Source organism: Pieris rapae, chromosome Z (assembly GCF_905147795.1).
Source record: "Pieris rapae chromosome Z, ilPieRapa1.1, whole genome shotgun sequence".
NCBI lineage: Eukaryota > Metazoa > Arthropoda > Insecta > Lepidoptera > Pieridae > Pieris > Pieris rapae.
Window position 1 is genome coordinate 6,427,140 of NC_059534.1, and position 27,230 is coordinate 6,454,369.

Sequence of the window (27,230 nt, forward strand, 5' to 3'; positions counted from 1 at the left end):
CACTTATAGTTCATTCATAAATTTAATTAAGCCAACTACTATATATTTACTAAATACAAAAATCATATTCATGTATTCAAGGTGTTAAATTTTTTGTTACTTGCGGACCATAGTATGAGAAAATTATAACAGACAGAGTAATAATCACAACTTCAAATAGTAATAAATGGTATGAACAATACAGAATAATTTATATTTACGTAGGAATATTTTCATATCTATTTTCAGAGCGACAAGCTCCGGCGCTAAAAATCAATTTTGTAACCTCGATAATTAAATATGGCATCACAATTTGATGCTAGCCGAGTGTTTTCGTTCCTAAATTTTTTTAAAAACACATGTAATATACGTCTATTGTTAATTTTATGAACTTTGTTCTACAAATAAACAATACTTATTTTTTAAAAGTACATTAGCAATATTGCATAACGACATAATACATATTACTTTAATTAAATATTCCTGGAAACCATGTCGCTTTTACTTTATAATAGAAACTTTACACGCTTTGGCATGTTTGAACTAAAGCTAACGCGCACACTGAAACTTTTCATCCGATTTCTGAATACTTATTTATATAGTATATTCTCATATACGTATTAAGTATTTTCAATTATAAATAAAACTATTGTTTTTTTTTTAAAGTATGTTATATTCGAGAAAAATATGCTTCAGTTTGGTAGCCTTTAGCAGCCTATCGAGACTGCGAAGCAAGATGACACTACTACACACTAACACTAGTGGAGGATTACAAGACATTCCTTTATCTGCAGATGTGTTTCGACGGAGCGCCAGTTTTTGTCAGACTTCGTGGCAGGTGCTGAGAGTACTGCTGGAGGTAGATTGGCACGATGGTTGGCACCGACGCCTCGTGTCGAGCCTTCGAAATGTGACCTTAAAGCTCCAGCTACTGTGGTTCTTCCATCAACACGAGTTAATTTACCCGTTGTAGTTCGAGATCAATACGGAGATATTGTCACTTCACCTGCCGTTAAAATAGAGGTATCATTAATTTATTACCTACTGAGAATTTAAAACGTAAGAATATTATATTTAATAACTTTAATAATGTAACAGTTAAATTCCTTGAACTTAATTTTCTAGCTCCAAGTCAAATGATATTAATTTATATAATTTTCGAGAATGCGTTATATCCTTGACTTTGTGTGAATGTATTTAACGTGTTGTCTATCATTAGATAAATGAACCTATCACGAGCTTGTGTGACGTAATCGATGCTAGAGGAAGCTATTAGGGATTTAATTCTATTGGGCGTAAGCAGGGCTGGAGTTTGCAATTTAATTAACATCGGCGTCGTAATAAAACATTGAAAAACTATTCATATTTTCATACTTACGTATTAAATAAAAATAAGCGAGTTATTATTTATGCAACTATAGAGGAAAGCTTTTACGTATTTCAGTGTTTTTTTTATTAAAAGTATTGAAACGAATGAAACGTCGCCGCCAAACCGATTGATGAATTGGTCGTACCTTCATCCGATAATATATCAGAATAGTTTATTGATAAACTAATTTAATTATTATTGTAAGGTTCTACATTTGGGTTTTTTTAAAGGTCATAGTACAAAACTTGGCCATGTCCCTACGTATGTGCCGACCTACGGAAGCCGAGCAGGCGGGTGGAATACCAAATGTACGGTATAGTCCAACAATAAGAGAAACTATGCGCTTTCAGACGATCTCTATGATGAAGGTAAAATTTCAGTTATTGATTAACAAAATAATAACAGTCTCGACGACGTATAACTCTTTTTTATTTATCAATATAGGCCTACCAAGATTATTCTTGGGAAGAACTTCGGTTCGCCAGTGGTTTATGGGGCGAGGAAAAGTTGAAAGGCATTGGAATACTGAACGTCCCTACGGAAAGGATAACAGTGAGGGCACATACCGACGGTTCATATTCAGCTCTTTGGATCCCGCGAGCCCCAGGCAAATACTTATTTAGATGCACCCTGGACGACCAACCTTCTCCACAGGTAAGTTGTATAGTAGATTGCTTCACCGTTTTTTCCGATCAGCTTGATCCTTTGGCTTTGTAGAGATTTCGGTTTCCTCAAAATCTGTTACCGGATTTATCATAGGGAGTGCTCTGAAGATTTGTTCTGACTAATACCTGCGACTGTATTCCATCATCGTACGTCGAGCCAGAATGCAAAATTCCATCCTCTCTCTCACGACGCCTGTCGTTCCACAACATAGCGCAATTTCTGTCGCAGTCTACCTCTTTGTGGAACCAGCTACCAGTAGAGGTATTTCCAAACAGACACAACTTAAAGGCCTGCAAGAAAAGATTGTACCATTTGAGTTTTTGTGGGCGGCCGCTACGCGGACTCTATACAAAGTCCCTCGTTTTCCACCTTGTCCCATACAAGGAACATAACGCCTCGTGAAGCGTTTAGAAATTAAATTCGGTTCGTCGTTTCTTTATTCCTCAGCTGTTATTAATCATAATAATTTATTTGCTAGAAAAACTTACTCAGTGTGTACTTAAACTGATTTCAATATGTGAATTAATTTTAATATACAAATTTTAATAAATCAAGGGTCAAAAATCTTATCCAATAATAATTTATGGTTTGAAGCAACATATTAACACCAATAAAAAAATAATCATAAGTTTATTTAATTGATTATTTGCTAACATACTTTATTCAGAGCAAATTGGATCTGTTTTGTATATAAAGAAATTCACAAAAAAAGTTTAATATTACCTAACAGTTTCGATTTTGGGTTTCGTCTGAGGATAAAACCTTAAATAGGGGTGTTGTTTTAAAATCAATTATGATATACATCTACCAAACAGTCACAACGTCACATATTAAACATGCTACTTATTTTTAATAACAGGAGGTAATAATAGAAGTCCCGGAAAATGAGAACGTGGAATCAGATGATTTAGCGGCCTCCACGGCAAGCGCTCCCAATAAACTTAAGAAGTTCATGGCACAATGCAGTGCTGGTCTCCGTGTTCGTGCAGGTCCCAGCTTACAAGCAGAAGAACTTGGCAGGGTTCCACCTGGTGCATATGTCGCTTTTATCGAGGAGGTAAACTGTTGTTCCTTGAAATTCTACACGTATAGTTTAAAGCTATACTCTGTCTATAGTTAGATTCTGACGTGGTATAGTATAGAATATATTCACGTTAAGGAAACAATTAGGCAGTTTTTCAGTAGCTCAGTAACGTAAATGAATTTTGAGGGTTTTGATTAGGTGACAAACAAGGATGGGACGTGGGTACGCTTGAGCAACGACTCTGTACAAGCATACGTAGAGGGAAATGTAGAAGTTGCCTGGTGTTTGCAGTATCACAGGCAGCTCGACCGCGCACTACTTGGACCCGTCGAGGATGGACCTACCACTCCACCAGTAAGTTTTGCTGAATTTTATTTACTTCGGTTGTAGTTTCACTCGGACTCATGTTATAAAGCGAATGTATTTGCGTCGGCCTTATTCTCTAGATTCATACCATTAAGTTTTACATTAGGTTGACACACATGTACACATGAAATTGGCGTTTTGTATGGGAGGAACGAAAAGTAGATTATTTTTTATAGAATATATTTAATTTATCATATTATATTTGCTATCAATGCAGTTTTACCATCTTAATGTTAGTTCATTCATCCATTTTATTAAACAAACCACTTCGTCGGGAGTGAATAAAAGGAGAAAAGGAATCTTTGAAGGCAGTCTGCTTAGACTGCAATAAATTACCTTGCAAGAAGTTATCGGAATTTCGAAAAAAATAGTAATCTATTGGAGCAAGGCCCGGGAAGAACGGTGGATGTCTTAGATAGATAGTGAAGCTCTTCTAATTTGGTAGCATTCTGTTGTGCAGTGTGAGGTCTAGCGTTGTTGTAAAAGCAGTAGTGGCCTAGAGTGATTGACCAGCCTTGGTTATTTAGCAGCTAGCTTTTCCATCATCGTTTGCAGTTGCTGACAATAGACATCTGCTGCAAGCTTCGGGTCAGATTTAAGAAAGTTATAGTGAATGACCTCGGTACTAGTCCACCAAACACTCACAAATAACTTTTTCGGGGTAAATTTTCGCTTGGGGCACGATTTAGCTGGTTCAGCTGGATTCAGCTATGATGAGCGCTTCAGACTATCGTACAGGATCCTTTTTTCATCACGCTTTTCATAATTCTTCGTTATCAAGTATTTTGACGTTCAAAAGTGTACGTTGATTTACGTACATGAATAAATGATTCTTGATTAATTGATTTGATCAACTTTGGTCTTCGGTCGTCCACGGCGCATGTTCTGCCTAGGTCGAAAATTTCAAATGAAAACGTTGGAACCAAAAACGCAACCAACACTGTGTTTCCTTTGCGACACCGCCGCCATACACATAAAACTTCGAGCCATTTCTACAGCACTGGTGCCACGGTGTAACTCGCACTCGTAAATAACATGATCATGTTTTAATATTTAATGTTTTCCATCAGATATTTGACGTCAAAGTGGCTAGTACGACATAATGCCAATTTCATATGTAAGGACCTAATATATAGTTATATACGAAGATTATTTGTGCTTAAAATACCTTACATTCATTGATTTTTAATGTACACTGCATATGGTCAAATTCTACGATCTTGTCGAATAAGTCGGTAATATGGTAATAATAGTCGGTAATGTTGTAATGAATCCAATAGGTTCACGTTTAATTAAACTGGGTTAACTCACGTTATTAAACTTAATGTAAACACCAGACGTTTAAACTAGAGGATGGCCAATCTACTATTTGTGTGTGTGTGTTGTATGTACGAGATTATATAATATATGGAATCAAAATGTACGAGTCTGACTGCCTCTTGGTTAGTCGTAGTCTCATTCGTGTTTAGATTAAAACGCACTTTTGGAGCAAATAAAATATTAAGGTTTTAATATGAAACTTACCTACAGCTTTTTCCAAAAAGCTTTTCACTCCTCTTAGCGGCACTTCAATTAAACGGTTAACTTTTTGGTGATGTCTAATAAGAATATCTTTTGTTGGCAAATATTAATAGAATTTTAATTTTACCGGCTGAATTGTTCACTTTAATAAAGTATATGAGTTTATTAAAGTGATCAAGTCAGCCGTAAGAGACAATAAATTTTCTAAAGAACTCAAAAACCTCGGAGAATATTATGCTTATAACACAAGAATGAAAAATAAAGGGCTCATCAAAGAAGTGCAAAAATGATCGAACAGTAGATATTATATAGCACGGTTGTAAAGTCATGCTCCACATAGTTCTGGAACGCTTACAATCATATCTTCAGCGACAAATAACTAACGAACAGGCCGATTTTGTCAAAGGTAGGGGAACGGAATAAATTGGAAACGTCAGGCAACTCATAGAAAAAAAGCCAATAGAATTTAACCTGCCCAAGATTATGAGTTTTCTTGTTTATTCCAAAGTTTTTCACTACGTAAGATGGGTTAGCTCATGGAAGATCTTAGGACAGAAGGGTGTTCCAGAGCACTTTGTGGAACTGATTGCCAGTCTTTGTGAAAAGAGATTAGTCAGGATAAATCACGTAGAGTGTCCGCCTTTGAAACCGCAAAGAGGCGTTCGACAGGGATGTGAAATATTTATGGTGCGTATATTATGATGGGATCATCAACAATCCGGTAATTTCACAAAGTTTGCCTCCTCGGAACGGGAGGTGGCGGGACAAATATTGTCTCTTATTTCAAATTTTACAATTGAATTAAGATAGTTAACGATCTAACAGTTTATTACGACAGCGGCATCAACTATGCTTCAGATCGATCGATCGATCGTACAATTATTTTCAATTTTACAATTAAAAAAAATATTACTACAGACGATTATATCTATATTCTTCTTAACCGTATTCACGTCAATGTGTTATTCTTTTAGGAGGAAGGTTTGAGCAGCTGGAGTCGATTAGATGCACCATCAGAATTAGCAACATGGCCTAACGAAAGTGATGCCGCCGATGGTGGTAAGGATTTTGATCTATTTGTGAATAATTATAATCAAAGAATGCTAACTTGTCTAAATTTATCATTTCCAGACATATCAACAGAAGAGAGACCTTTTCCGTTTTCTATCGGATGTGATCTTGGAGATGTAAGTTTTTAAACGTTTATTATTGTTTATTTCAGCTAGGTAGATTAAATAATACGTTAGAAACGTCTAATACTATAACGACATAAAAATTTTAGGACGACGAAAAATCACATGTCCCGGAGCCAAGTAAATTTGAAAGACGAATGAGGAATGAAGCAGTCGCAAAGATGCAGCAGCAAGCTGCGAGAATTGTACAACCGCCTCAATTACCTATGTATGTTTATTACAAATACAAAATAATTTGTATTTTAAGACTATATATATATATTTTAAGACTTTGTAAAATAATAAAAATTTTTGAATTTATGAATATAACAAAGGATTCTAATATATATAAATCTTTAATCATCAAAATGAATTGTTTAGAGACCAATCTCGTCGCAACAACGGAAACGGCGATGGAGACGACGAAGATCTACAACAAGCTATTCGCCCCGTAATCAATGAAGTAAACGTCGCAAATATTATTGCTGATGTGAAAGATGCAAACATTATAAATGCTGTGGATGCTGTAGCAGCAGCTCTTGATGAAAGCGCTAAAGTAGTCAACGATGCTGGCAGAGATGATATAGTTCAAAAACCGCCAGCTATGAAACCAGCCGATAACGCACAAGAAATCGCGATTGGATCAGATGATAACGAGGCTAACGCATTGAATCCTCGTCCTAAAGATGTCGAAGTTGATGAAAACGTAGATGTTGTTCAAGTAAGACACGCCTTAGAAACTGCAAATGACAAGCCAGAAGCCAAGAGCGTTAACGATGAAAATAATGTAAGTAAACCAAAATGTTGTTCGATTTAATTTAAGCAATGCATAATTATAATGTGTGTTACAATTACATATAGGATAAAATAGAAGAAGAGAAAAAGCTAACACAAGCTGCAACACAAACTTCGCCCGAGACTAGTGTTCAAGGACAAAGTTCCGATCAACCTATACCTAGTACATCAAAGGTAACATAAAAATGTATATTAAAACTTATTCCATCAGAATGGGAAAACATGCTTGTCATTGATTTCTCAGCATAGTTTTTTTTATTATTAAGCTTTCAATACCGAGAATGCTAGATTTACAATGCTCATTTATTCAAGGTACCAATTTTATTAACAGGGTGAAAAAAGAATTGTAAGGGAACGACTTGGAAGTATTTCAAGTTATAAGCAGTCTTCACCACCGCCTTTACCGGCTCGAACTAAGCTAGCACCCATTAAGAAACAAGCGCAGAGCCCAGCCCAGGGTGAATGTCTACGCGCCATATTTTCCGCGTTATTGTGGCATGAAGGTAGATTATATATGTTGATGATATGATGATGATTAAAAATAAATTAAATAATTAATTGAAATTAAAAGTATACGTATATTTACCTACCTATACATTTATAAGAATATATTTCCAGGGACCGTCCATGATGCCATAGCGTGTGCAGCTTTTCTTAAATTCCATCCTCAATTACCAAAGGCTGGTGCGACAGTAGTGACACGGGCTGTCGCACAAGACTCCCTTTTGCCCAAACATCAGCGCCATTCTGTTGAAGTTTCCAATGCAGGTATGATCACATTTGGGTTTACAAATAGATATATTTATTAAATTAATAGGACAATTTTAAGTGTAATATGTTACTTAATAATAATTAATATAAGATTTCTTTTCTCGCAGCAATAAAACCCCTATATGCTTATTTTTTTCTTTATATACGATTTGCCATATCATATCCATCACAGATGCGCTTATATTATAAAATAAATTATTTTATTAGTTTCACTTGTATTTATTTGATCGTGGTATGACAATAAATGTAAAATAAAATAATTATTTTTCAATTATTCCCTTAAAATTATCAGTTTTATAGTAGTAGTAGTATGTTAACTATAATATAGAATTAGGTATAATATATGTCTGTCTGTCTGTCTGTAATATTTCTATATGAATTTGCTTTAAGGCAAGGTGATATTCTCATTTTCAGCTTAATTTGGTTTATTTTTTTGTAATTTCAGGCCAGTACCTTCGAATAAACCCATCGACGCTAGAAACCTTGACCCGTTCAGGCACCGAGGCAAGCTCTAGTCGAGCTCGACGAAGCGACATTAACGTAACAATACGCGAAGAAGATTCCCATTCTAACACATTTGAAGCTGGTGAGTATATGTAGAAACTAGTACTTATACCACGACTTATATTTCGATCCTACATTTGACATTAGCTACTGTCATTTTGTAAAATAATGATACCACATTTAATAGTGTAGTGATATACACAAAAATTGATAAGCAATCGCGATTTATGTTTATTCAATATTGGTGTGCCAATTAAAGACTAAATTATTGTTATATAAATAAATACATAATGATTCACAATACTTATTTATTAATTAGTAATCGCCGCTTTATTTTATAAAAAGTTAGTATTTTTGTTTTTTATTACTGAAAAAGTAATTAAATTAATAAAATTAATCGTCATAACTAAATTATCCGTTCAGAAATATTAAATTTCCTGATATACTTAGTTGTTGTAGCTTAGTAGTAGTTGTCTAGATATACTACTATAAACCAGACTATAGTTTTTTTTTTTCTTTTGGCTCATAGTTTTTCTCATGTTTGCTTTAACGTACGAGGTAGTGTTGCGTACATGAAGTTTCGCGTGCCTAGCAACTAACTAATACTGCTCTCGTCTCATTTTTATGAATAAAACTTTAAGATAACATTCTGATACATTGACAGTATTATCCCGATTTTAAAATATTTTAAGTATTAATTATATGCGAAATGCGTTCAGAGAATCGTGGCATGAATATGTATGAAAAGATAAGTACTTTTAACTGTTGATGCATTTGGTTTTAAACAGGATTCATTTAAGCAATGATTCTGAAACAATTTTTTATAAATAAGGCTATAGTTGACCTAACTTGGCTCGGTAAGATGACAACTTATTTACAATATATTTCTTACTTAGGAAGTAGAATGTTTAACTGTGAACATAAATTAAAATAATACATAATAATCATGATTATGCAATGGAAGACATACAGAAATTATAAATACTATTGTTAATTATCACTTACCTTAATTTTGGCATGAGTAACAACGAGACGCTATGCAAATTCCGTTTCAGGATGTATCAACATATCTTTATACTCATTTGGTATTCAACAAACATTCAGTATCCAACAACCCTTAACTCTAATAAAGATCGAATTTACGAAATACACAACATCGAGCCGTAGGTGTTTTTTGGAACTAAACTTTATAACGAACAGACATCGTTCGTTTAAAACTTTTTACTAAAAAGGATGCGTTCCAGTAAAAAAAATTGACGTATATCTAAAAATATAGGGTGAAAACACAAAAAATGCGGTCTATCCTTTCTCCAGGTCCGTCTTCCGCGTCAACCTCCACATCAGTGGTAAATGTTCTTCCTCCGGCATTGCGGGCTCTTGTTGCTTTGTGGGATTCACTTTGCGACGCCGACCAACTAAATGCCGCTACCGACAAGTAAAGTTCAATTATTTACTTTTTAAACGTTCTTTTTTTGACGTTCATAAGTGTATATTATACATTGTGTTAACTATATGAATAAATAAAAATAAAAAAACACCATCCAAGAAACTTATACAGAGAGTGTTATTTGTAGAATTCATCGTTTCATAGGTCTTAGATATTTTCTAAGGCGTTTAAAATGAATAAAAGTTTTGAAAATCTCACATTGTATAAATATTTTTTTTTATTACGTATGAGTACACTATTAAATTGTTTGCTCTTTTACAGACTTAAAAAGGAAGAAACGAATGATAACGATGAAATAAGACCACTTGGGGGTGCCTTACGTAAGAAAAATTGGAAGCACACACCATCAATGAAGTTACCGTATATGAGTACGTTTCCATACATTTTTTTCAAACTGCATTAATTTGTAACATTAGTTAATCAATTAATAACGAAATCATTTTACTGAATAACTATACGGTATAAATTATCGACTTATAAATATAATGAACTAGTTATATTCCCAGTGAAACAGTAGTGTTTCAGGGCCCACTATAGTTTCTTCCAGGGTTTCCCATGGACATTAAAGCAGGGCCTAAAAATGTCATATGCTAATTAATGATAATTAGACTGATAGTTAATTAACATCTATGAACTGATCAATATGTCGTATTCATCAACCACCATCCATTAATATCATGTAAACAGTGAGACAAACAGAAAAATTATTTCTATTCATTCTTAAACATGAAAAAAAAAATCTTAGCTAACATATGACATAATTGAAATATTGTATCTTAGTCCGCTGTGAACTATGCGGTGGAGCGAATGTTTCGCCGCCATTGGCTTCACACATGCGCAACACACATCCCGGGTGTCGGGCACCGACCAACCGCGGCTACGACCGAGCTGGTACTTATAAACACGCCGATCCAATACCATCTACTGCTGACAGCCCAGCGTCTGCCTGTGGACAACTTGCTCAAGGTACCACTAGCAAAATTTCACAACGCACGAGTCATAGATTATATCGAAGACGCGCGCGGTTTTTACTCGCGTTCGATTTGACGCTAAACCCATTTTGTTTTTAAGTTTACATTTCAATACATACTTAAATTTACAGTTTAAATCGAACGCGGGAAATATCTTTAAAAACACGTTTATCCGCATCGTTTCAATGTGTCTTTGTTTACCTTTGTTCTACAATTCGTGGAATTGCACTGTGCACCAATAATACCCTAATAGAATGCCCCAATAAAACCTACTTTCTGAATATTATTTAAAATCTCTGATGAAATAATTAAATTACGTTTTAATCTCATAACACCTGATCGTAAGTAAATATAAGTAGAATTAATTTCAATTATAAAATAAATATATCAGTAGCGCTACAACCTTTTTAGATCTACGCCTCAGATGTCTATATCTATTAATAAATTGTTAATCTAATCGGCATGACGCACGCCGTCGACCTTTTGGGTCTTAGGTAAACTGGTTTCCTTACGATGTTTTTCTTTCTTACTTGTTTATCACCATTCGAGCGAGTGTTAATTGCGCACATAGAAAGAAAGTCCTTTGGTGCACAGCCGAGGTTCGAACCTACGACCTGATGAGAGGCGCATGCTAAAGCCAACACTGCCCACAAATTTTAATTATACTTGTCACATTATATTTCCCATATAGATGTGATATGTCATTTTAATAATTTGTATCTATATATATCTTGAGTTTATATTTGTATAATTTATCGCAATTTATATTTATTTCTTTAAAATATAGTATCTATAATAATTTTGCATGCAAGCATGGGTTGACAAATTATTTTATATATTAATTTCGGTTTTATTAATTTTCTTTTGCAACGTCGCCGACCATTTTAGACCTTATCGGTGTGAAAATACGCGCTACCTTAGCAGCGTACCAACTCTGGTACTTGTACTGCGAGAAATGTCGAGAAAAGGCGCTCAAAGCTTCGAGTGTTAAGCCGAAGAAGACCGCAATGATTTCGGACACACCTGAGAGACCGGAGCTTGAGATTGACCACAACACTATGAAAGACAATGCAATCTTTCTTCTGGATTTGACTCCTCTTAATACATCCGGTAAGGATTTTTTATCATATCTTGTATTTAATATATAAATAACTCATATTATCCTAAACAGACGTTAAAAATTTAATGTAACTTCACTAGACTTAATTTAATATAAAAATGTACATTTAGAAGCGCCTAATGCATCGCCTTGGCAAGACGTCTCTTGCCGAAGTCCGCCAACTCCACCGGGAAGCTTATGGCAACCAGCGCCCCCCTTTCAATGTCTACCAGCCTTAGGCGTTGCCCCGAAAACAAGTGCTGCTGATGCAGCACGATACCACTCACTTGGGAGACCTATGCCCGTAACAAATGTGGTAAGACATAATACGGTTTCTGTGTTTATTACTTAAATATTTATTTAGACATTTCTAAGAAAACTTTCTTTCCAATTCACCTTAACAAAAAGCAGAGTATTGTTCAAATTATCATACAAATTAACTATTTTACACAATGTTTTTACATCATATATTGAAAGTTTAATTTATTAATTTATTTACACAGAATAACCCCTTCGTTCCAAACGAAATGTCAAGCTCCCAGTATCCAAGGGTACATCGATCTGTTTCGATGGGACAGGCTGGCGGAAGGGATTTGGCGTCTGCCGCAAGACCGCCACTTACTAAATTTGAGCCAGACTCCCATGAGGCACTTTCTGGTAAGTATTTTATACGGAACACCGGAATAACAATAGTATTCAATATTGTCATTTTTAAGAAATTTCATCTTCTATATCACATTTTATATACAAGTAGATATCTACTGAGCCTAACATGTATAGATTTATATAGCGGCGGCCTTAGGGAGTGGCGAACAAGGCAATCGCCTGGGGCACGGCTGTTGCAGGTGCCCCGCGCCACAACTCAAGCAAATTAAAAAAAATATCGATTCATTAACTGAATTTTTTATTTATTTAAAACTTTTCAATTTGACATAACGGTAAATTAAAATAAAGCTAGTTAACTAATTCATTCACTCAAAGCATAATTGAATAAAACATTATGTAGTTCCATGACAAATAACTAAACCAAACAACCAGACCTACTTTTCACGTAGGACAAAGGGCCTCGTATAGACTGCCGCCTGGAGCCTCCAATTGGTAAGGCCGCCTCTGGAGTTATAGGTCTAAGGCATATTCATATTTATTTCACCATACAAAGCAGTATTCTTGCGCACATATAGGTACCATTGTAGAGAGTGATAGAGTCGCACGTCTCAACTACTAGGCCAACTTGGCTCGACACATCATTACATGTTCCCGTATGTCAAAACCAATACGTTTTCAATAAACCGGAGACATACTTGCGTTAAATCGCGATCCTAAATTAATTACCCTAAGATTCAGCGAGAGTCATAATCCTAGGAACATTTAGTAGAGGTATAATTTGATCTCACATATTATTATGAAACCAAGGGGCAAAAACAGAGTTGATATTATACAATTTTTTGTAGGTGCTGGTTCCTCGCTCCTGTCTCAGCCAAGTGCAGCCCTTCAGAAACTTGTTGGTTGCGATTGGACTTCAGAAGGTGGGGGAGTCTCCGCTTTTACAACTCCGCGAGTCGAACCTGAAAATTTGATGAGAAATCCCGTCCTTACATTTATCGTCGCTAAACGAGATCTGCAAACCCATAAGCAGAAACTGGACGCCATTGTTCGTATAAATACGGTTCGACAATATGCGTTTGAGGTCAGTATGATTCAAAATACTTTTAAATGCTCTGTCTTAAACTCAGCTTAGAATAGGTATTAGGCTACAAAATAAAAAATGTTAATATTTGTGTGAATATAATAAAGACTCATTCTCTCACTCACTCAAACATACCTCGACTCATAAAATAACAATAATCAAAGAAAAACATACAATGAGAGAAATCAAAAAGAAAAAAAAATCCCTTTTCCCATTCGGTTCGTCTCAAAAGTGTGTAATGCCTGTGTGCTGTTGCTGTAATTGGCTCTTGCTCAGGGTATTCTGAGGAGCAGAATGTGCGCTGGTAATTTTGCTAGAAACCACAGCAGCTTTTTTGCGCCTCAGTCGCAAAAAAAAGGAAAATAAAGTTAATAAATAATTAGTAGAAAAAAAAAGTCACCAGTGTACGTAATGCAGTCTTTTGTAAAGGTGTATAGTAAAATTAATAAAAATGTAAATTAAATAAAATAATATTTTTTAAGAAGTAGATATATTTTTTGGCTGGATTAAAAACTAGATTTTGTGGTAAGTAATAAGTTTAAGGTTAAATATTCTGGTGAGATGAAAATAAAGTTCCACATTTAATGCAAAACGCATATAACTTTTTTTATTTATTTTGTGATATTAAACATTACAGGCCCTAAACTGGTTCCTGCGTTCGACGACTCAGCCGACATGTGTCCATGATGTTATGTGGTGGTTCTGCAACGCACTCGACACATACGCTCGAATTGTTCAACCACCTGACACTAATGAGGAAAACAAAGAGGTAAATGGAATTAATATTTAATGAGATAATTTTTAACATCAACATAACATCATTTTCAACAAAAATCTGCGCCATTAGCATTTGTACGATGAAGGGATACGTGAGAAAACTGGAAGAACTAAGTCAAAATCTGAAGGAAAAGTCGGTTTTGAAAGTGAAGTAACAATATAATTTTTGTTGAACTGTATATCAAGTGAAGTTCACAGACTTCTTCGCAATGATTGTTAATGCTGTAAGATGTAGACCTTACCTAACCCAACCATATGAAATATGGTTTGTAGAACACACTAATATGAGTTGGAAATATTTCAGAACGTCTTAAACAACGATGCCAGCCGTAGTATAATCCCAAGTGCTGCGACATCTGCTCTATGCCCCGGAGGCAGAGCGGCACGTGGGGCTCGTGCGGCTTTCCACGCCTTCCTGGGTTCCATCAGCGCCCTCGCCCCATCCTTACCACCAGCCACTGCTGCCAACCTTCAGGCGGTTCGCTGCTGGGAACTGCACTATTCACAGCATGATCGGGCTTTCTTGCACAGGTATACGATCAGCTTAACTATACAGATGTCTAATTCTCAACGTTGATTGTTTTAAAGAAGAATTTGAAATTGTATACAACTGTTTTGTTGCTAAAAATTATCTACATTCTCTCTCCTTTGTCTCGATCGTGAATCTCTTCCTTCGCATACGTAGAATTGTATACACAACAACTAATCATTGATGACTGATTCACTTACTGTATTATGTTCGTGGAACGTTAATAAATGACATGCGATAATGATGACATTTGCTTTTTTAATGCTGCTTGGAATAAGATCGCAAGTGTTTAGTGTTATAAGCAAGATCTTGTCGCATACTGAGGACGGGGCCTATGAGGATGGCATTTTGGGAGCACTACACGAAAGCTATCAGAGCTTTATCAATAAGGTATACAACATATTCTACGCCCAATTCAATTTTATATATTATTTTGGTCAGTTTTAGTCATAGGTTAGATTTTTTTCAAGTGTGTGCTTATTACTTATCTTGATCTTATTTGTATTATAATTAAGTGCATTTTTAAATAGCTCTCGCATTTCATACATTAGCTAAAAATAATAGTAAATACACGCAAAGAGGTTAAAAAATTTATTTAAAATGTATTTTTACAGCAACAAAATTATGTATGGAGCTGTCCAGACGTAACCGGTTGGTGTACCATAACGGTCTCTTCGCGACAAGGCATGGCTGGTGCCTTAACAGATAACACCACTGAGACGTTTTGGGAATCGGGTGATGAAGACAAGAACAAAACCAGGTGGATTCAAATTGCATACAGCGGAGGATCAGCTGAAGATCGCCCACATATCGTCTGCGTACATATTGATAATACAAGGGATACTGCGGTAAGAAAGTAATTTCTTTTAATCCATGTTTTTAGGCACAGATGTCTTCTCTAGGCGTTGAGGAAAAATTATTCTTATTAGGAAAATGTTTTCTATTTTTAATCTGTAGATGGCTCTTGACGTATACAATGTCCTAGTCTGTGGTTGTAAACGAATTCTGAAAAATATTGGTTAAAAGATATTAAGTAGGTATTTATGACTACTTTTTCGTTAGGTTTAATTTCAATTAAGGCGTTGTGGATTGAGCGGGCCAAAAGTTATAATGCCATATTTACCTGTTTAATTTTATTTAATCTAAACGAAACTTTATCTATTCACTGTTTCAGACAAAGACGCAAATGATAACGTTTTGGTACAGCGGTGGAGCATCAGAGTTACTGCAGATGATGGATGTTGATGTCGATACGAAAAATGCTCATTGGGTGTGCTACATATTGCCTAGTAAGTTTATATAATTCAAAAAACAAGTAAACTATGCAGGCATTGTTTCCCAAAGAAACATTAGTTTCTTAACATTAATTTTAAATAAATAAATAAATCTCATTGAACAATTTAATTATTTCATCGAGCTGAGTATCGTGACTTAAAATTAAATAAAACTGCCTTTCAACTTTATTACTTAATCAATTTATTTCCTGGTTTCTAGTAACTTCATATTCTCGCTTAATACTGCAATTCTACTAATTAGGTATTGAACAAAACGTCAAATATTCTAAATATTTTGTTTTCTTATAGGATCCTCAAGCTTATCAGCGCGTGTACGTTGTGAATTACGGGGGCCTGACCCTGCCGTACGTGTACGTCAAGTGCGCGTACTTAGCGGGCCACAGCCCCACGGCACGCTCTCACTACAAAACCATCCGTTACACTCATTGACTGAAAAAGATACGCTCCGTGTCTTCAGATTATTGACATCACAAGTAAGTATTATGATTGGGCGTGTACTAGTAGTGTTACATCGTGTTTATTTCCCTATTATTAGATATTGTCGCTTATTGATGAAAACTCCCAAATATTAAAAGTGTAAAAATATAATAGCTAAATTACGTATTTACTAATCTTTTTGCTGAGTACAACTTTAATATTTGAATTTATTGACGTGACAACGTCTTATAAATTGGTTTGCCGGGTGACACTTCAAGAAACTGCGTTACGCTTCGTTCCGCTTACGTTCCGCTCACGTTATGCGCTCACAATGAGAGCGAGTGAGAGGCACGCGTCCCTTCCACTCGGGCATGGTTAGCCCGCCTAAGAGCGAGAGAGACAGACATAAAAAGTGATTCATCCTTCTTCCTACTATACGAATTTTATAATTCACATTAAAATTATTTTACCACTCAAAGTCGTTGTCACGTAAAACTTTCGCCCGTATACCGACTTTACAGGCAACCAATTTTTTATTTTTAAATTTACTTAATATATGCTAAAGAAGAGTTGATAAATGTCAGTTAAGACGACCAGCCCTTTACAAATTTAAAGCTTACCTATTAAGAAAAAGTATCAAGGAACCAAATAAAGAAATCTGATCCGAAGACCAACAGTTGTATCACTACTTAATTTTTTTAAATATTATTTTTGATTGTATAGTATGTACGGTACAACTTACACTTATTCTGAAACTTGAAAAAATAATCTTTCACATTTTCTTTCATTTATACGAGGCACGACATTTGAAAATTAAAATTAAATAGAAAGTTTTAAATCCTTTAATGTTAAAGGTATTTGGTAAGCTCCTGGAGTGGGAACAAACTGGCAGTGATTCTGAGGGTGTGGTTGCTGGTGAGAGCACTGGTGACGACAGCGATCTACGCGAACATGTTGTTGGGATATTGTTTGCCGGCCACAAGCTTACCACCTTACAAAAACAAGTCAGTATAAAATCAATTATGTTTTAATTAATACAAATAACTCTCTTTCAAAACATGGAAATGTAAAGACAAAAATACTTTAGCCATTTTTAGTATTGCGGTAATTGCTCATCAAGAATCGTAAAACATTTTTTCTCGGATACTATTAGCTCTGATGTTATATATTTGGTTTCATTTATTTTTCATTTATAGTGTATACATTTTATGTTGTAGTTTATAGATACTGCGTCTGATGATGAAAAGAGAAATTACTTAAATTAAACAATAAACATATACCTAATAAAACGGAAACCTCTTCTGTAAAAATATTATTTTAGTGAAATAAGTGCAACAAATCACACACTAGGTAGGTGGACTCATATTCCACAATTAGACTCAAATTTGGACCATTTTGTGTAAAGACCTGGCTACTTTAGCCAGCCTAGCTCCTTCTAGAAGTACAGAAGTCCCGTGGGCACTTCACAGGCTTCACGGAGCGACCTCACTGTTCCGAGGATAATCACACATAAATATAATAATAGTAATTTGTGACTATTAATAATGAGAACGAAATTCACATATTTTTATTAATGAAAAAAATATTTTTAGGCATGAGGTAGCACGATTTTCTTCACCTTCCCTGCTATTAATATGTTCGAAAAACTCAAAATGTTTTTACAGATGCGACCTGGTATGCCTTAATGCTAACTGCTCTACAATTATCCTTTTACTAATTTGTTGCTCCAGGTCGCATTTATCTGCTACAAATAGTGGACATTACAATTTTTTGCAGGTGATGTCTCATATAGTTTGTGCCATTGGTTGTGAGGCGTCCCGCGTTCGTGATGATTGGGAAACGGCCCTTTTATGCGCTGAAGCAGTGGACAGGACTGATGAAGAGGCGCAACCGAGAATGGCACACCAGCAGGACAACTATTGCTTTGAAATGCTGTCATTGGTAGGAAAAACTATTATAAAAAACCATAAATTCAAATTTAATTTCCCAAATTATTTTTTTAAATTACTTGGGCATTGAAATGAAATTTAAAGTGTAGATAAAACGATATATTTTAGATCGTACAAGTGTTATAATAATATGTTAACAAATCTATGTGTTGTTCTGTGTGATTTGAGAATGTGTGTTTAATTGAAAAATGTTAACAGCTTTTAGCGCTAAGTGGAAGCGTGGCCGGGCGTTCTCATCTTGCCCAAAGAACTGAACTTTTGGCTGATTTATTAGCATTGCTGCATACTGGCAGCGAACGCGTGCAACGACAGGTAATAATTTATATAACATAATTAACTTTGATTGTCCGTTCTACGTTAGATTGAGATATTATATACTTATACTTAGGTGTATTTTTCTAATAGAATTAAATTAAAACAGCACAATAGGTAATTACTAAGTAGCGACTCCTACAATCAGCCATTACAGTTCACAGCTATGACGTCATAAAAAAGTTTTTCCAGCCGCTAAGCATATATACAACTTTTCGACTTTAGCCACTGGGGCTTTCGGCCCAATGAATGTTTTTATTAAAGTTACGGATCATCCCCCCTTTCGGTTGGATAAACACTACACCATCCCAACGCCAAATCAGCATATCTTATTATTATATATATTTTATTAAACGGGCACAATTTTTAACACGAAAGACACATTTGTGTAAATTCCAAACTTTCCGAGATGGAAACTTTTCTTTGAATTTCGAGATTGTTTCTAAAATTATTTATGCTATTGAAATTTTTAGGTCATATCTTTATTACGACGAATGATTACTGAAATACCGCCGCAGAAGATGTTAGCTGCCCTCAACTATGGGTCAGACTTAGGCGCAAGATATGAGACTATGTAAGTGAATTTAAGTAGTTTTGTTTGTACTTTACATATGTTGTGTGTGCAATAAACATAAAAAAAATATATTTTCAGCCCTCCTACTACTCAAAACCTAAATGGAAACTATTTTAATTATACAGCCCCTATATAGAGGCAGACGAAATAAACGATCTATTGCCTTTTGATTGAAATGAAGTCCCAAATGAGCTAGCGATTCCCATATCTCTGATCATATAAAACAATGGTATTTTAAATTGTACAATAATATTTTTATTAATTTATAGGGTAACACTGCTAGATCATCTAGTGTGCTATGTGGGCAAAGCGGTAACTGTCCAAGTGAAAGTCAAAGGTGCGAGTGGTGCCAATTCAAACACGGTAACAATGGGGGGATCTGTTACGCCTGCACCACCAGCTACTTGGTTTATGAGGGGCGAAACAACGAGGAACCACGCCCAAATTGTTGCCAGACTACTCGTCGATATGGCTGAAGTGAGTTTCAATATTTTATCACATTTACCCTTGCTTCTTGCTGTGATGAAAAATGTGTGAAAAGCAAGAAAATTACGCCTTTCATACATTTGCAATGGTGTCGTATTTAATTTTTCTGAATAAACGGACATTATTCCCAGGCGTTCTTATTTTATTTATTAACTTATTCGTCAATTTATAGCGGTGGTACTACTGAAAGACTTAATTTTGTATCAAATGAGTCCCGTCAATAGGGCAAGATAAATTTTCTGCATTATCTCATCTTTGATTATTTCTTAAAAGACTTCTGTGTCGAAAATAATTACTGTTTCGCTATGAATGAATTACTTAATTTACTAAGCGCGTTTATCACAAAGGCGTTGTGAACTTTCATGTGCCTTTATTTATGTATGTATACGAACTATCAAATATATTTGTAATATATATTTTAGCTCTTTTGGCCAGCGATAATAGCTGTCGGAAAAAATTTTTCAAACAAATACTTTGTGGATTTATTATTAAGATAAACGTAATTTCAATTCCTGTTTTATTCTATTTTAGGATAAGATATCTCCAGCATGGGGAACAGCGACTCGTATGGCATTAGCCGAGTACATACGGGCAATTGCAAATGTGGACGAAGGGGAAAGACGACCTCAAAGATGCATTGCCCAACCCACAGTTTGGCTTGCTTTAGCGGCGTTATGCGTTTGTGAACAAGAACATATTGAATTGTAAGTTCATTTTAAATATTTTTATTTATATTCTGAAATCGACTTATTTTTTTGTCTTTTTCGAAGTTTAGATTTTCTGCGGTATTTAATCATGACAGTAATCATACTATAGACTATAAGAGTATTGGAGAAGAGAGTATTGTGTATTTTTTTTCACAAAACAATTATGTAATTCTATTCAAATTAGTAGTGATACTTAAATATTTCATCAAGTCTTGCCAAAGACTTGAAAAATATATCATGTAATTTAATACATACTACGTAAGGAAAAAAAATAGATCATATAAAATTGCAAGTTTGATAATTTCAATATGCTGATTACAATTGTTATTTAATATGATGAGCTAGGGTCCACACAGTTCTAAGTATAATATATTTTGCTGATTTTTCAGAATAAATAACTCAGGTCGTGATTCTCGTAATCGGGACTCCATAGCGGACTCTCGCCAGTTCTGCGCCAACCACGACGACGGGATAACATCTGCTGTTATAGAATGCCGCACTTGTGGTACATTATGTGCCGAGTGTGACCGATTTCTTCATCTCAATAGAACCGCGAGGACTCATCAAAGACAGGTACAAAAGCAGTTTTGAATTATATAACTTTTTTTTTAATTTTGTCGATATTATTAAGAAGATTTATTTTAACAGATTTGCAAAGAAGAAGAGAGTGCCATCCGTGTTGACATTCATGAAGGCTGTGGCAGAGCAAAACTCTTCTGGCTTTTGTTGCTCGTTGATCGACGTACTCTTAAAGGTAATTAACAAAAAGGGAAACCTCATATTCCGAGGTATAGAGCAGAGTGCTTTTAGGAACCGTTTCTTCTTTTACCGAATTTTTCATTTCAGTGGTGGTAGATGTTTCTTTACTTAAAAAACTAACATATATTTGGAAGTAGGCGCACTACCACACACTTAAATAATTGTTTTGTTGTCTGACTCTTCATTTTCGCAAAATTGGCGGGATTAGACCTCAATTTACACGTTGATATAAATGTACAAGAGAAAGGGTCGGTCCCATACTCACCGGATACACGTCATTTACCTAAAAAATCTACCTATACCATTTGGATAAACCTTTGCATATCTAATGCCATTATATATAAAAAACCCTTTGCTTATATAATGGGGTACAATGGTTGTATCTTAGGACTCGCAGAATTTCGTGGAATGAGCTGCGAGACAGGTGAAGAACCAACAAATGCAACTGGTCTAGCCGGTGTCTGCCGCTTTTGCGGTACACGTGGCAACTCTGGCCTGCTTGCTATTGGCAATGTATGCGCAGACCAACAGTGCCAGGTAAATTTTACCATGAAACCTTATAGTTTGTTAAGTTAGTATAGTATAGTTTATTAACGAATTTGTAGAAGGTACTTTAAGTTTAAATAATTAAATCAGTTGCGCTACAACCTTTTTAGCTCTTGGCCTCAGATTTTTGAATCTGTTTATGAACATTTTTAAATCTAATAGGCAAGTAGGTGATCAGCCTCCAATGCCTGACACATGTCGTCGACTTTTTGGGTCTAAGACATGTTGGTTTCCTCAGTTTCCTTCACCGTTCGAGCAAATGTTAAATGCACACATAGAAAGAAATTGCATTGGTGTACAGCCGGGGATCGAATCTACGACTCAGTGGCTTTAGCGTGCGATCTCAGATATAAGAGTCGCACGCTAAAGCCACTAGGCCAACACTGCTATTAAATTTAAACAACTGAATCGTATAGTGTGAGATTAGTGTGATTGTCTATTAATACAAAATTTAATATATCATAACGATTTTTCTTTATACTTAATTATTTATTCAAACGTAAGGTCATTATTATTTATTCAGATAAACCCAGGTTAAAGGGAATATTCATTGACATTTTTATTATTATATAAAAAAACAGGCATAAAATAATGATGTGATGAATATTACTTTAAATTTTTTCTTCTGTGATGTTTTTCATTTAGTCTATTTAGCCCGGTCTTGTATTGGAGAATTTAAACATTCTGAAATCCTGAAATTAGACAAGACTGCCACAGCTTTTTGTTTATACCTATAGGAACATGGCCGTGAAGCGTGCGCCCGTATACTTACCTGCGGTCACCTTTGCGGTGGCGTACGCGGGGAACGTACATGCCTGCCTTGTCTCTTTGGATGCGCCGGCGCAGGCACGTTGCGCCAGGACGCTGATGATATGTGCATGATCTGTTTTACTGATCCGTTACAAGCTGCTCCCGCGATACAGGTATTTTATATTCCTTTGTAAAAGACCCTTTTTTATATTATATTGCGTTTAGCATTTGTTTTGGGTCCCAAAAATATTATTAAAAGTGAAAATTCCAACTTTATTTATATTTTCTGAAAATTTTGTAACGTGTAAGTAAAGAACGTTTGTTTCCTTTGTAGTTATCATGCGGGCATGTTTTCCACTTACATTGCTGCAGGAAGGTGCTCTTGAACAAATGGAATGGGCCGCGGATTACATTCTCTTTCTCGAAATGTCCCATCTGCAAGGTAAGCCTTGAAGACTACATAGAACATGTTTCTTGTACGTGGGTAAACGTATTACCAAAATTACCAGTGCTCCAGTGTAGACGAACCAAAGTTTTTAAATTTGTTTTTATTATTACTATGTAGATTAGGAAAATTGTAAATACCGTATATTTGATTATTATGATTACTGTTAAACTTAATATTATAATAAAAATGAACGTATTTGTAATAAATCACCTGTAGTCCAATTCTAGTATGTACTAATTTTTCTATCTTTATTTAGTTAAGATATAAACATGTGATGGTTTTAAATTATCGGCCGTATTGAATAACTCTTTTTGAACACATAAAAATCAACATAAACATATGTGTTATAATAATTATAACGCAATGAATAACTATGAAATTCCAGCCAATCAAATACATGATACATAATATGACGTACCTTATAGGAGGACATCTCACATTGGACCCTCGAAGAGCAACTAGCTCCCATTAAAAAGTTGCGTGAAGAAGTTCGCCGCAAAGCCTTGATGAGATTGGAGTATGAAGGCTTGTCTGCTGGTACCTCGAAGGGCAAAACCGTCGGAGACACTGCTGGCTATGCTATGGACAGATATGCGTACTATGTCTGTCATAAGTGTGGAAAGGTGAGGTCATTTAGCTGGTTGTATAAAATGTTTTAACGTGATCCATGAGGTAATAACGATTTTTTACAGTAGTTAAAATTACTAGGAAAGAAGTTTTAGTTGTTATGTTGAAGTAGAAGTTCTGATCAGGCCTTGTCATTTATAAATATTCTTAAATAATTGTTTATTTAGTTTATAAAGGAACCCTGCGGACATGCCCAAAGAATTACAGTTTTCAACTAAAAGTTATACGTTCTTAATGTAAATTTTTCTGTATATTAACCTTATATATTTTCATTGTAGGCTTACTTTGGCGGGTTGGCCCGTTGTGAAGCTGAATCGAATGCGTCATGGGACCCCAAAGAGCTGGTGTGTGGCGCCTGCAGTGACGTAGCAGGAGCACGGACTTGCCCCAAACATGGCTCTGACTTCCTCGAATACAAGTGTCGGTACTGCTGCTCGGTAAGTGGAATTCACGTATAATATTGTAGGCCCTATGTTCTTAATGGCCTATGGCCGTAAAAATATTTTAAAAATCTACGACTAATGATTACGTAAGCGAGTTTGTGTAGTATGAAATTACATAGTTTTAATTACATAAATAAATATGTTCTTCACTTTCTAATTTGTGTAAAAATACACAATTCATTGGATTAGCGGTGTAGCACTAGGCCAGCTTAATTCTCTCTCATCACGGATTTTGTGCTGTCAAAGCCTGGTTAAATATATAATCCCATTTTTATTGTAATACAATATCCAGTATCACACACCTCATCACACGTACACAGACAGCTGTATATGTGGTAGGTTATATTAATCACTAGGGTCATTAATACCTATTTTGTTTGACCGCTCTATACCCTTGGCTTGTGAAATGGTAGTAAATGTAAATTTAACAAATTGCATGTCCGATGGCTGATATAATTTATTTTTTAATTTGTTCAAACGGTGTGAGAACTATTCGATTTTACGAGACAAGAAGGGTTACCAACTCAACCAACAAGGATCAACTTGTATACCTATACGATATTTAAGAAAATTCAGAACTTCAAGACCCATATTGGGTTAGTATAAAATTAGAACGCATATTTATAAATAAAAAAATAGTGGGTCTACAACCTTAAGGATCAGATTTCTGAATCACTTTCATAATAATAATTCAATCAAATCGGCAAGTAGGTGATCAGCCTTTAGCGCCTGACACACTTCGTCGACTTTTTAGGTCTAAGGCCGACATGGTTTCCTCACAGTGTCTTCCTTACGCACGCACATAGTAAGTCCATTGCCTCAGCCGGGGATCGTACCTACGACCTCAGGGATGAGAGTCGCTCGCTGAAGGCATTAGGCCAACTCGCTTATTCATAAATATGTTTTATTATTTAAGGTGGCAGTGTTCTTCTGCTTTGGCACATCTCATTTTTGTAACGCGTGCCACGACGACTTCCAACGTGTCACCAATATACCTCGCCATGTACTGCCCCAGTGTCCAGCAGGTATTTCAATTTTTAGCAACAGAAAGAAATATATTTAGCGGGAAGTTTGCTTTTTTTTTTTTTTTTTTTATAGAACAGGGGGCAAACGGGCAGGAGGCTCACCTGATGTTAAGTGATACCGCCGCCCATGGACACCCTCAATGCCAGAGGGCTCGCGAGTGCGTTGCCGGCCTTTTAAGAATTGCTTGCGATATTGTTGATTAAATTTTCCCAAGACTTTTTCGTTAACTGTTACGATAAAGAAAATGTTGGTCAATGTAAGGTGCCTTTGTTTTCTGCTTCATTTCAGCGTGGTTTCTAATAGGTAGCCATCATAAAATGGCCACTTTAGTAATACTCTCGCGATCGAATTCAGCTGATCTAATATCTTGCTTATAAAACATTTTATCTAAGCTTGTCCCATTGGCAAGATTATTTATTTTCATTTAAAAAGCATTTTAATGTATGATACATTAAAATGATTCAAATTCACTAGTGTAAAAATTTTTGAAATACAAATCCAAATATATCTTAAATAAATTAATATAATATTATTTAAGTAAGTTATGATAATTAGTTTTAATACTAATTGTTTTATAGGGCCAAAATGCGAGCAACTACCAGGAACTACCGAAGAATGCCCTCTGCACGTTCTGCACCCTCCCACGGGAGAGGAATTTGCTCTCGGCTGTGGAGTGTGTCGCAATGCACATGCCTTCTAAACTACGTTGTCAACACATCACAAATATACTATGGTTGATACTGAATTTATTGTTACGGCTAATTCTGTAACTTTAAAATGGAAAGAGAATCATTTTTCTTAAGGGCGTTTATGCGCTCAAAATCAATACGAATTGATTTTATTGGTTTAATGACAAATTTAGTTTTTTGTTGATATTAAATCATTTTATGATTTCTAATTCGCTATGAATTATCATGTTATTTTTAAGAATATTTAAGCTATTGACTAATTTCATTCTACTATTGACTGGTAATCCATCCATTTTTTTTAAACGTCTATCTGTAATATCAATTTATAATTTTTTTCATATACTAACTTTGATATGAGTAGAAACAAAAATGTATAATTTCTTTTAAAGGAAGAGGCACTATACGAATAAAACATTATGTCCAATTATATTAATATTAATTATTCTTACTGTAATACAGTAAGACCCATTTATAACCACAGGTCAAAGTATCCTAAGCGGGAGACGAATTGTAACAGATTATGTGGGGAATAGTATTAAATGGCTTTTATTGTATTTATCTAAGCTAAGTATACAATTAAGGAAAATATAGGGTATAAACATTAAATGACATAATTAAACCATATTAATTGCTTAAAAACCAATTCTGTTACTACTACTAAAGCAAGATTGTTTCAGTATTACTTTGAAGACTCGCGAATTGTAATGATGTCTCTTATGTATTAAGGTAAATTTTATGATGCACAAAAATTTAACTTAATATGTCAGTCTTGATTTGACTGTAACCCCATGATTGCGTAAGAATTCTAATAAAATAGCAATATGGGCGATTAAATCGAAACATTAAAAATTACCCCATAAAACATACCAGCAGTAACGATTTTGAGTTATTGTTCGTCTGTCAAATTTTAAACAAATTAGCAAATTTCGGATATTTTTAAAAACAATGTATTCATAAAGAATATTTTTATAAAAAACCTGGCTCCCTTCCGTTTTTAGATAGAATGATAAAAAATATAAGTCATATGAGCTTAACTTACGATGCTAATCGATCGAAATCATACGAAAAGGGTTTTAATTATTAATTTAGTAAATTGTTTGCTTCGGCAGAACACGACTTAAATTTATTGAGCGCGCTTGGACATTGACTATTAAATTCACGATTTTCGCTATATTTTTGTCCTATATTTAGAAATGTAATTATTGAAGTTACTTATATCATTTCTTATAATATATTAATAATGAAACGCGTACGATGTTACTAACAAGTGCTAAAATACTTAACCCTTAATGATATTCTAGCACATGAATTTTAAGAAAACTATACAATTTTAATAGAATCTGTAATTCTTGGTAACGTTTTCGCAACAATTAAGTGTTTTTTTTTTATTATTTCAAAAAGTATGCATAACAATAAGTTTTGGGTTTTTAATATTTAATATTAAAAACCCAAAACTTATTGTTATGTACCCAAACCTTATTCTTTGGTGTAAACAAATATTGAAACTTACTGAAATTCTTTAAAA

General features: G+C 34.9%; 1 protein-coding gene across 1 annotated transcript; it reads left to right on the forward strand.

Moving 5' to 3' along the window:
- Nucleotides 1–279: 279 nt before the first annotated feature.
- Nucleotides 280–27,102, forward strand: LOC111000341 (E3 ubiquitin-protein ligase MYCBP2). The gene is made up of 42 exons (XM_045634210.1): nucleotides 280–306; nucleotides 742–1,002; nucleotides 1,579–1,716; nucleotides 1,793–2,002; nucleotides 2,874–3,071; nucleotides 3,237–3,392; nucleotides 5,900–5,984; nucleotides 6,057–6,112; nucleotides 6,208–6,326; nucleotides 6,479–6,884; nucleotides 6,959–7,066; nucleotides 7,224–7,395; nucleotides 7,511–7,660; nucleotides 8,109–8,249; nucleotides 9,482–9,602; nucleotides 9,876–9,982; nucleotides 10,395–10,580; nucleotides 11,474–11,695; nucleotides 11,816–12,000; nucleotides 12,188–12,341; nucleotides 13,136–13,371; nucleotides 14,009–14,140; nucleotides 14,453–14,679; nucleotides 14,956–15,067; nucleotides 15,292–15,525; nucleotides 15,852–15,966; nucleotides 16,261–16,445; nucleotides 17,244–17,393; nucleotides 18,166–18,330; nucleotides 18,537–18,650; nucleotides 19,124–19,224; nucleotides 19,494–19,701; nucleotides 20,242–20,414; nucleotides 20,807–20,990; nucleotides 21,066–21,171; nucleotides 21,565–21,713; nucleotides 22,460–22,645; nucleotides 22,807–22,914; nucleotides 23,346–23,543; nucleotides 23,826–23,984; nucleotides 24,907–25,015; nucleotides 25,595–27,102. The coding sequence occupies exons 1-42, from the start codon at nucleotides 280–282 to the stop codon at nucleotides 25,714–25,716; spliced, it is 6,675 nt and encodes a 2,224-aa protein (XP_045490166.1). The 3' UTR covers nucleotides 25,717–27,102.
- The last annotated feature ends 128 nt before the right edge of the window (nucleotides 27,103–27,230 follow it).